At 37.6% G+C, this 10,809-nt stretch overlaps 1 protein-coding gene across 1 annotated transcript; it reads left to right on the plus strand.

Moving 5' to 3' along the window:
- Positions 1–1,292: 1,292 nt before the first annotated feature.
- Positions 1,293–7,924, plus strand: LOC113338071 (peroxisomal fatty acid beta-oxidation multifunctional protein AIM1-like). The gene is made up of 17 exons (XM_026583589.1): positions 1,293–1,480; positions 1,567–1,701; positions 1,782–1,832; positions 1,917–1,984; positions 2,115–2,196; positions 2,323–2,378; positions 2,497–2,799; positions 3,297–3,380; positions 4,110–4,284; positions 4,818–4,939; positions 5,344–5,507; positions 5,899–6,153; positions 6,232–6,353; positions 6,496–6,617; positions 6,848–6,996; positions 7,277–7,415; positions 7,516–7,924. The coding sequence occupies exons 1-17, from the start codon at positions 1,369–1,371 to the stop codon at positions 7,561–7,563; spliced, it is 2,187 nt and encodes a 728-aa protein (XP_026439374.1). The 5' UTR covers positions 1,293–1,368; the 3' UTR covers positions 7,564–7,924.
- Positions 7,925–10,809: the final 2,885 nt, after the last annotated feature.

A 10,809-nucleotide genomic window follows, 5' to 3' on the forward strand; every position in this document is an offset into this window, starting at 1 on the left:
AGATTTTTTTTTTTCAAAAACCTAAACCTAGAAGATTGCCGGTACTGATTTGAGAACGGGGCATATATGAATTTGGTTTTTTGATTTTAAATTTTAGTAGAAAGGGTATTATGGTCTTTTCATAATGTTTTTTGATTAACCAAAGGGTATTTTAGTATTTTCATACCCAAAAATCACCCCTTAACAGACACTACTGGTTGGGGGAAGTAATCTATATCCCCCAATTGTTTTTTGTATCCCCCAATCGCGCGTTCTTTAAATTATGCTCAAATCCATAATAGTTGTCTACCAACTACCACTGACCACCACCACCACCACCAGTAACAACCATCACTAACCACCGCCATCGACTACCAACTACCACCACTGAAAATAATCACCACAGTCACCACCAACCACCATCACTGCCAACCTCCACACATCACTCACCACCTCAACTTATGGATGGGTTTTTTTTTTTTTGAAAGGAATATATGATGCAATTTGTAAATTTGAATTAATCCTAACTTATCTATTATAATCCAAAATTACATATCTATAAGAACCTATAAGATTTATTTAAGAAACATTATAAATCTACTAGATTCAGGCAAACGACTATCTGTTTTTATCCATACAATCCTGATCCGATACACCCCTGTTAGGATGTACTCAAATTATAGTTAAGCCAAAACACTCACCATACTGCTTGGCCTAAAAAATGTGATCAAATATTTTTCCTCATTTTTAAAAAAAGGGAAAGCGGATTTTCTCTCTCCCTCTTGTCATTCCACATTTTTTTTTGATAAAGGTAATTATATTAAACATCAAAGGAAAGATACATCATTAGCCAAGTTTACATTTAGAGTAGCTGATGGAACCTGCCACCACTCTTCAGTATTACAAGACTTGAGGACAGATTTGGCTAGACAATCTGCCACCTTATTACAAACTCTTGAAACATATCTACAAGACCAGTTGTTATACTTATTACATAGTTGCACACACTTATATAGCAAAGGAGAGGATTGCCAAGAAGGATGCATACCCCATATTGACAGAGCTCACTAAGTTTTTATAGTCAGATTCAAAGATTATATTTTTTCATTGTTGTTGCTAAGCCCATTGCATAGTTGCACCATGAAATGCACCATGGTGTGGTTTGGTGGTGGTAGGGCGGAGCCATCATTCTCATTCCCCCTTTCCCATGCCTGTGGTGTGGGGAGTGAAATTTGAACAATAAATAATACCAATAATTGTAGTTCTGAGTCTTCTGACTTCACTCTATTAAACTATAATTTCCCACTGATATTATTTTTTCCGATGGAATATAATAATTTCTGAAACTCTTTTTTTTTTTTTTTTTCTTTGACTAATTTGGGGGAAAAAATGCCAATGCCAATGGCGAAAAAGAAAAGTGGTGTTACTATGGAAGTTGGAAGTGATGGTGTTGCTGTAATCAAGTTTACAAATCCTCCTGTTAATGCATTATCATACAAGAGTAAGTAATTTCCCATTTTCTACTTAAATTTGTATTGATCCCGGTGCCAGAATTTGATAAATGGGGGAAAACTTAAATTTGTACAGTTATAGAAGAATTGAAGGAGAGATATGTGGAGGCAATGAATAGAAATTATGTTAAAGCTGTAGTTCTGACCGGTGAAGGTGGGAAATTTTGCGGTGGTTTCGATATCAATGCATTCGCGAAGGAAAAAAAGACTGGTATGTGATTATATTCCTTGGCTTTAAACAAGATTTAGAGGTATAGAGTGTAATAATTAGTGTTTTGATTGGCTTGGCAGAGGATAATTCTGGCAATCCTGATGAACAATCTTTGGTTAACACAATTGAAGGTATGTTGTTGTATTGTTTGTATATGATTACCTGTTGATGCAAAAGGGGAAATTGGTTAACAGTCTTCAGTGTATTTTAAGCAGAGGCGAAAAAGCCATCAGTTGCTGCTATTGAAGGGCTTGCACTTGGAGGTGGTTTAGAATTGGCAATGGTTTGTAATTTCTGCTGAGTTGTATTGTTGTGCTATTTGAATTGTTGCCAAGTTTATGTTTTTCGCGTCTGGTGAACTTGTAAATGTGGTACTAAGAGTGACTTGTGTTTGTCGTGGTTGATTGTAACAGGGATGTCATGCACGAATTGCAACACCAAGAGTTCAGCTTGGCTTGCCAGAGCTCACACTTGGAATTATTCCTGGGATGGGAGGTAATAGTTGATTTCATTTTATAATACAAAGCCAAATTGTAGAGCATTTCAGTTAAGCCGCCTTACATATGCTTGTAGGTGTTATCTGGTATTTACTCATTACATAGACTGATTGATATCTTTTAGGAACCCAACGTCTTCCGAGGTTGGTAGGGACATCAAAAGCTATTGAAATGATGTTGGTAAGCCTGTGTTCATATGACTACGCTTGGTTGTATTGGTTATTATTTCGAATCTGATTGCTTATGGAACGCGTTTTACGCTGTAATGCTTATTAAATGGCGTTAAAATTATTTGTAGACGTCGAAGGCAATAATGTCTGAAGAAGGAAAGAAACTTGGTCTTATTGATGCTGTTGTATCTAAAGAGGAGTTGCTGAAAGTAGCAAGACGCTGGGCTTTGGACATTTCCGAGAGGCGTAAACCATGGATATCGTCTCTCCAAAGGACGGATAAACTTGGTTCTTTGGCTGAAGCGCGTCAAGTAATACAAGTTGCCAGAGAACAATCTAGGAGGACCGCTCCTAATATGCCTCAGCACCAAGCTTGCCTTGATGCTGTCGAGGAGGGCGTTCTGTTTGGAGGATATTCTGGTCTTTTGAAGGTACTCTTTTTTCTTGCTTGATGCATTTGTGATATACTATGTGAGAGTAGTAGTTCCCTTTCAGTACAAGTGACATGACATCCCTTTATTTTTGATACTTGCAATTTTGCAAATAAAAATTCTATTTTATTACTAGTTATTCTAAAAGGTATCCAAGTGAGACCTGTTGGGTTAATCACTGTCAACAGAAATGGAATTAAAATTTAGAAATAAAATTTTCAAAACTGGAATTGAAAGACAAAAATTCTGTTGTTAGGCGATAGAAAATAAGAAGCTAATATAGTTAAGTTATCTAGGAGTTGTCTACCTTAAAGTAAAAGTAAGAGGTCTCCTTTGAAGCAGTGCATCTTCTCCTTTCTAAAAGAACTACAGCAATAAGGTCTGCTGTAGGCTTAGTCCCGGAATGATCACCACATTATTCCACAAGACCGACTTGTGATCTATTTTCCATGATGTTGTACCTTTTCTCTGATCAAACTGAGAATTGCTATTTGCAGGAGAAGGAACTAACTAATCCAAATGTTTTATACACTTCGAAAAGTCTAGTCCATTTCTTTTTTGCCCAGCGTGCAATATCCAAGGTATACTTTTAATCTCATGATATTAAGCATACTACTAGCTTGACTGTGTCTTTCGTTTCGTTTCGTTTCGTTTCATTTCTTTTCTTTTTTTTTTCTTTAAAATAAAATAAAACTACAAGTTGAAAGTAAATAATGTTACTTGGCTTCGCCATATCAAACAGATTTGGTCTGGGAGGTAACATACTGACCCTTGTCCCTAAGCTTACGCACAGTTATAACCGCCAATAATCTGCTATAACAGCAAGTAAGTAATGGTCCTCTAGGGTTTTACCATTACAACTTTATGAGACCATGTGAAGCATCAATGTTCTACTCCATATAGAAGTTAGGGACAATTGTGATGCAGGGGAGAGACCCATCAAATTGTTCACATGAGTTCAAAGATTCTCGTGGAAGGCCTAATATGGCTGTAGTCTGCAATTCTGAGAAAACTGGTAATTAGGGGTTCTGGGTCAATCTTTATCGTCGATACCTTAAGGAAACTGATCACCTATTACATGGTTGTATCTAGTTATCTTCTTTACCCTTACAAATGCTCGAAGGAGGGATGTGTGACTATTGTGTTGGTTTAGTATTGCTTAATTCAAGTTAAATAAGTGTCAAGTAAAAGCAAGAGTTAAGAATATTATATGCACAGTTTGCAATGAGCTCCCAGAAATGTTTTATTATAGCTTTGCGCCATCCTTTTGTTATCCGTTACTCACAGAACCGTTAATTATATTTCTGCAGGTCCCCAATGTGACTGATGTTGGACTCAAACCAAGGCATATGAAGAAAGTTGCTGTTATTGGTGGGGGGTTGATGGGTTCAGGAATTGCCACCGCCCTTGTCTTAAGCAATATATTTGTTGTTCTCAAGGAAATCAATACCGAGTACCTTCAGAAGGGAATTAAAGCAATAGAAGGTTCTCATTTCATTTCACAATGGTTCGAGAAAATTATATACCTCCGTTAGTAATAGTTAGTTTCTAATTGCTAGGATCAAGATCATACGTAGAGAACAAGAGGAAAGATAAATTTGTCAGCAACAACTTACTTAGCTGTATATTGAGGTTTAGTTTGTTTGACACTTGCATCAGTTGAGATTAATAATGAGTCATTGTTTGGTAAATTTGCTGACCCGAAGATATCAAACTTTAAAATTCTCAGGTATTGGAAAGTAGATAAAATTAAGATGGCTAAGCGGCTCAAAACAGAAATATAACTGTATTATCTATGGTTCTATCCTTCCCAAAAATTTCATGTCAACTGAAGTGGCAGCTCAAATGAGAAACCTGTTGGGTGAATTTTTTGGGCTGTGTAATAGAAATATTTTGAAATATCAGCTGTTTTGAAGCCTTGGTAGAAAGGGTGGTATTTGTTGTATTCGAGTTAGATGCATGTGGTAATTGTAGCATTATGATATTCTCATACTCATGGTTAATACTGTCTGTGCCAGCAAATCTCAGAAGTCTGCTTGCCAGAGGAAAAATAACAGAAGATAAGGTGATGAATGCCCTCTCAATCCTTAGTGGCGTGCTGGACTACTCAGAATTTAAACATGTTGATCTGGTGATAGAGGTAAGTGTCTTACTTGTTTGATTCTCTTCCAAATCACAGTGATCCTTTTATGGCTTCTTTTTTAATGCCATGCATTCCTGCATTTCTTTTTAATGCATGGTGAAAGCGATGAAAATGAATCGGGTTTTATGTGATAAAGCTTGGTCAAGTGATGAGGCTCACAATATCTGCTCATAGTTGTATTCTTCACATGGAGGATTTTTAGCATGCATTGATCAAACAAATTATGAATACTGTGATAAGTCAATACAGTATATTCAAGCACCTAACTACTTCCGTTTCTTTTGTACTTGTTAGCTTTCATCTTTAGGATATTGTCATGGAGGCCCTTGTTTTCGACTTTTAGGATACTCTACCCACAAATAGTTTGCTTATCTGTTAATGGAGTATTCTGGTATATGCAGGCTGTTATTGAGAGTGTTCCATTGAAGCAATCAATTTTTCATGAACTCGAGAAGGTCTGTTCTCAAAACTGCATATTGGCAACGAATACATCTACCATCGATCTTAATATAATTGGGGAAAAGACAACTTCTCAAGATCGCATTGTGGGGGCACATTTTTTCAGGTCATATTAGTATATCATTTTTCCCTTCAGTTTTTTTCTAATCGAACAGAGCTACGTAAATTTGGATTATGAATGCAAATAGATTCTTGAAAGCGTGGGCTTAGGTTTGACTCTGTTGATCTGCTTAGCCGTAACTTGACCACTTTCAACTTGACATTTAAATCTGTAATATCGTCTAAGAAACGATCTATGGAAAGGTATAGATCGAAAAATAACACAGTGCCTTCTCAAATTCATATGGTGATCTGTTGAACATTCTAGTTGATGTCCTTCAACAAGCTACATAAAATGAAGTCCCCACTTTTTTTGTTTTGTTTCACTCCTTTTATATCAAGCCTTTGATTTGTAAACAGTGTTTGCATTTGATTCTAATATATTATCTCATGAACAGTCCTGCTCATGTGATGCCTCTGTTGGAAATCGTCCGTACAGATAAGACTTCTGCCCAAGTAATTCTTGATCTCATGACAGTTGGAAAGGCCATAAAGAAAGTACCTGTAATAGTGGAGAACTGTACCGGCTTTGCAGTTAACCGTACTTTCTTCCCATATGTACAAGGGGCACATATTTTGGTACACCTGGGTGTGGATTTGTTCAGGATTGACAGATTGGTCAGAGAGTTCGGCATTCCCATTGGACCTTTCCAGTAATGTTCTTGCTCATCTTCTGGTGCTTCCTTGCTTGTGTAATATTCTGTGATCAATAGTGTTCCATTTAATTCCAGACTTCAGGACGTGGCTGGATATGGAATAGGAATTGCCGCTGGTAAAGTCTTAGCCTCTGCCTTCGGAGATCGGATGTTCAAGAGCCCACTAACTGAACTTTTAATGAAAGACGGGAGAAATGGTACAGAGGAAAATTTTCCTTTTTTCATTTTGATCTGAAGATTTCTAACAACTACTCAGTGTTAGCTTTCTATTATGCTGTAACTTCTCTAGCCAATGGCTTTGATGCTTATATGGCTTCGTGCATTGTTTTAATGTTTCAGGTAAACTAAATGGTAAAGGATACTACACATATGAAAAGGGAAGCAAGCCAAAACCCGATCCAACCGTACTTCCAATCATTGAGAAGTCTAGAAAGCTTGCTAATATTATGCCTGGTGGAAAGGTTTCACATATTCTCTCAGTCATTCTTAACTTAGTATCTTCACTTGCATATGTCAATATGTACTCACCCCTAGGTTGAGGAATAATCAGTTAACTCATGCTAGGGAAATTCCCTTCTATTTTTATACTCCGTATACATCATTTTTTGAACTTCTATGACACGTTGGTGCACATTTATTTTCCCATACGTGACAAAGAGTGTACTGACAATGGTACTGAACATGATTGCAGCCTGTATCTTTGAGTGATCAAGAGATTGTGGAGATGATAATGTTTCCCGTAGTGAATGAAGCATGTCGTGTTATGGAAGAAGGAATTGTGCTCCGAGCATCAGATCTTGATGTTGCATCTATTCTGGGAATGAGTTTCCCTTCTTACCGGTGAGTGATCTTTGATACATACTGTCCAAAAAGTCCTCGCTCTTTTGCTTTTTAACAAGGGCGTCCTGAAGTAGCCGCACTACCATCCTTGAACTCTGTTCACTGACATTGTGAAATAGAACATATTCGCTGATTACAGCTGCTTCTTTTCTTTCTTTCTTTCTTTCCATTTCTTGTTTAGTCATCTCCATGAGGTGGCTCGAATTACTAAGGAAATACAAATATTTGTATATTCAACATGTTCCGAGGTTCTAACTAAAACTTTTTCTTGTTGTTGCAGTGGTGGTCTTATATTTTGGGCCGATTCAGTTGGAGCTACACATATATATTCAAGTCTCAAAAAATGGTCAGAAGCATATGGAAACTTCTTCAGACCATCAAAGTTTTTGGAAGAAACAGCAAGAGAAGGAATTCCTTTGGTACAGTCTTTCTTTCTTTTACATTTTTGCCGTAGCCTTCTTGAAAATCCTAGACATCATATCTGCAAACAAGCTGACATTCTTCTGTTTCCTCACACAGAGTGTCCCTGTCTCAACATCTCAAACTGGCCCCAAGTCGCGTTTATAAGTGTAAGTGTGCAACTATTCCAACAACCGGCAAATCACTAGTAACATCAAAGGAGCTGCAGGAGTGGTTGCTCTTCTCCACATTGTAGAGATGTCGCCTAGTTCTTGCTCTAGTCTAGCGGGGTTTTTGTTTTTGTTTTTTAATCATTATTTTAAAAACGTTTTTAAGAGAAAAAGACAAAAGAAAAAAATATATAATACAGGTAAGAAAAGACAAAAATAAAGAGGATGAGCCCCTCTCTTTGCAGAGCTTGTTCAATCCGAAATTTCTCAGTACCAGTAGTTAAATGATCATAACCTGGCATATTCTTAATGCCGGGTACCTGACTCCACAATAACATATTTTAGTTCTGTTTTTGGCCAAGGGAAATAGTGACATTGCTACGTAATTTGCATAACTATCTTAGGACGTTGAAGGGAAATAGTGACATTGCTTCATGAAGACTACGAGTCTGAATTATGCAACCTTTAACTACTTCTATTATTAAATTATAAATTATAAAAGAAGATTGACAAGCAATCGCCTAATTTCATTTCCTTAATTTCTGAAAAATAAAAGACTTAACTACTTGACATCAGAGAAACCTTGTCAACTTCCGCTCTAGCATCCACCGTACTGAAGTTGATACCTCAACGAAGTGTTTTTCCCTCAAGCATGTAACTACGGGAGTCCATAGATCCTAACAATGTCACCCCACTTCATGTTTTCTATTTTTCACTAGGCTTGAGTGCAACAGTACCTTGTGACATGTATCATCAAATGTGCGTTTCTTATTGAAAATTCTTCAAAAGCAGGTGACCAAAGTATCTCCTCTTTATGGTTCCGTATCAACTCCAAGGCAGCAACTTTTAATGTCTCATTTGAACAAATTTCTGAGATCTCCAGCACTTCAAATGCATTTGACAAATCTATTAAATTTAGTATACGTTCTTCGCAAAACTTCTCCAAATATGGAATTGCATACTTATGAGATGCAAGTGCTAGAGAGTAATAATGCATCTCAAACTTTTCCTTGGCCAAATTTCCACAGTAAAGTAACTCCAAGAAGGTCTTAAGCTCTCCATGATTGAACTCGGGTAAACATATGGAGTCAATCTCTGCAGCTTTGCATGTATCCGATGATAACATATATTTGAAAACCTCGGATTTAGTTGCCTGCATTTTAACACAAGGAGATTCAAAAATCTATTTCAGGGAAAGAATATGGACTAACACACTACATAGTTATCTCAAGGTAGAGTAGTTAGCATGCTGGGCACCAGAGAGAGTTGCACATATATACTAACCAACAAAAATTTATGTGCAGGTATAGACGATCCATTGCTAGGCTTGACTTGAATATCCGAATGACTTTCCTCCGTAAATGCATCAGCTAAAAGATAATTAATCCACTCTTCTTCTCTTTGTTTCATTTCCTCTTTCACTTGTTTTATTTCTTCCTCTGTTGCTCGTTGTGCTTCCGCTTTCACTTGTTCTACTTCCGCTTTCAATTCTTCTATGAGCGCTTTCATTTCCTTGATCCACCGTGTAGCAACGTCCGTACCCTAAAGATAACCCAACATGGAAACAAGTTATAAGGAACTGAATAACGAAACCTAATTACATGGATGACAGATAAAGCGATTCACGTACAAATGAAAATGCATATTCAAGTTAAACTCTTTCCTCTCAACCATTGACTAAAGGCTCAGTGCTTACCCAATAGTCTGAATAGCTAATAGTGCTTCCTGACTTATTATTGGTTTCGTCCATCATGATGTGGAATTCCTCGTAACAAGGATTGCATACTGCAAGATCATCTAGCGGCCAATGTTTGCTATTAAATGAAGCTTTTCGCTTTCTACAAATAGAACAATTCATTCTGTCTCCTCAAAGTTGCTTGGTGAGTTTATGGAAGATGAAGAGAAGAAGTCGAAGATTTTGATCAAGTCGAAGGTGGTAATAACTTATTTTTCTACGCAAAAACATGCTATATAAGGGATTGATCGAGCCTCGAGGGAGGACATTGCGCATTCCATTCAAATTAATGTGTTTGATCTTTGTTTCCTTTCTCCCTTTCATTTTGCTTTATTTCTTTCCTTCCAATTCTTTCTTTCTATTCTTGGAGACAGAAAGTGATTTTGGCAGATTATCTTCCACAGAAGTTCTGGAGATATTAAACTTCTATTTATATGAAAACGAAGTACAATATTCAAAGCATAGAAATAGGAAATACATATCCGATCCTAGTATATAGTCGGAGTAATCTGTTGGAGACCAGACGAAGTACTTGGTTGTTAAACAACTTCCTGTGTTGACGCAGTTGAAGTAGTCTCAATTGGTAGCTGTTGATGACTTGTGCTGACACCCTCCCTCAAGTTGAACCGGAGTTGGCGGATGTTCAACTTGTCCCTTATGTGCTGAAATCGTCGTGAAGAAAAACCCTTCGTAAAGATGTCAGCTAGCTGGTCTCTGGTGCATATAAACTTGACATGAAGCTGTTTACTTGCCACTCTTTCACGTACAAAGTGATAGTCAATCCTTATATGTTTAGTGCGCGCATGAAATATAGGATTGGCTGTGAGATAGATCGCACCTAAGTTATCACACCATATGGAAGGAGCAGAAATTCGAATACCCAATTCTTTCAGCAAGGATTATATCCAAATGAGCTCGGAAGTTGCAATTGCTACCCCGCGATATTCTGCTTCTGTGGATGAATTTGAAACAGTTTTCTGCTTTCGTGCACTCCATGAGATCAGATTTCCACCAAAGTAAATGCAGTAGACGCTCGTAGACCGCCGATCATCCAAATTGCCAGCCCAATCCGCATCCGAGTAGGCATGAAGGGAGTAGTCCTTTTGAGGCTTGATGAACAATCCATAGTCAATTGTATTCTTCCGGTATCTCAAAACGCGGTTGACAACTTCCCAGTGTTCTACATAGGGTTCATGCATGTACTGGCACGCTTTATTCACCGCAACGGAGATATCCGGCCTGGTGATATGTAAGTATTGCAAAGCACCCACTACACTTCTGTAAAGTGTAGGATCTTCAAACTTCTCAGTGCCCAATTTTTGAAGACGTGAATTAGCAGCAAGGGGAGTGCAGAATGGTTTGATGCCATCGAGTTTGGTTTTGTGCAGCAAGTCAGAGATATACTTTCTTTGCGTAAGCACTAAATTGGGACCCTGACGAAGCACTTCAATTCCGAGAAAAAATGACAGTTCGCCCATATCCTTAACTGCAAAGGCATCACTCAAATCA

This window comes from Papaver somniferum, unplaced genomic scaffold (genome assembly GCF_003573695.1).
Source record: "Papaver somniferum cultivar HN1 unplaced genomic scaffold, ASM357369v1 unplaced-scaffold_18, whole genome shotgun sequence".
Classification (NCBI taxonomy): Eukaryota; Viridiplantae; Streptophyta; class Magnoliopsida; order Ranunculales; family Papaveraceae; genus Papaver; species Papaver somniferum.

Excerpts from the sequence above, each read along its gene's own strand:
- LOC113338071 (XM_026583589.1), top strand. The coding sequence starts at position 1,369 with ATGCCAATGCCAATGGCGAAAAAGAAAAGTGGTGTTACTATGGAAGTT. Across the intron at positions 2,379-2,496 it reads AAGCTATTGAAATGATGTTG|ACGTCGAAGGCAATAATGTC; the intron begins GTAAGCCTGTGT and ends AATTATTTGTAG. Across the intron at positions 6,618-6,847 it reads ATATTATGCCTGGTGGAAAG|CCTGTATCTTTGAGTGATCA; the intron begins GTTTCACATATT and ends ACATGATTGCAG.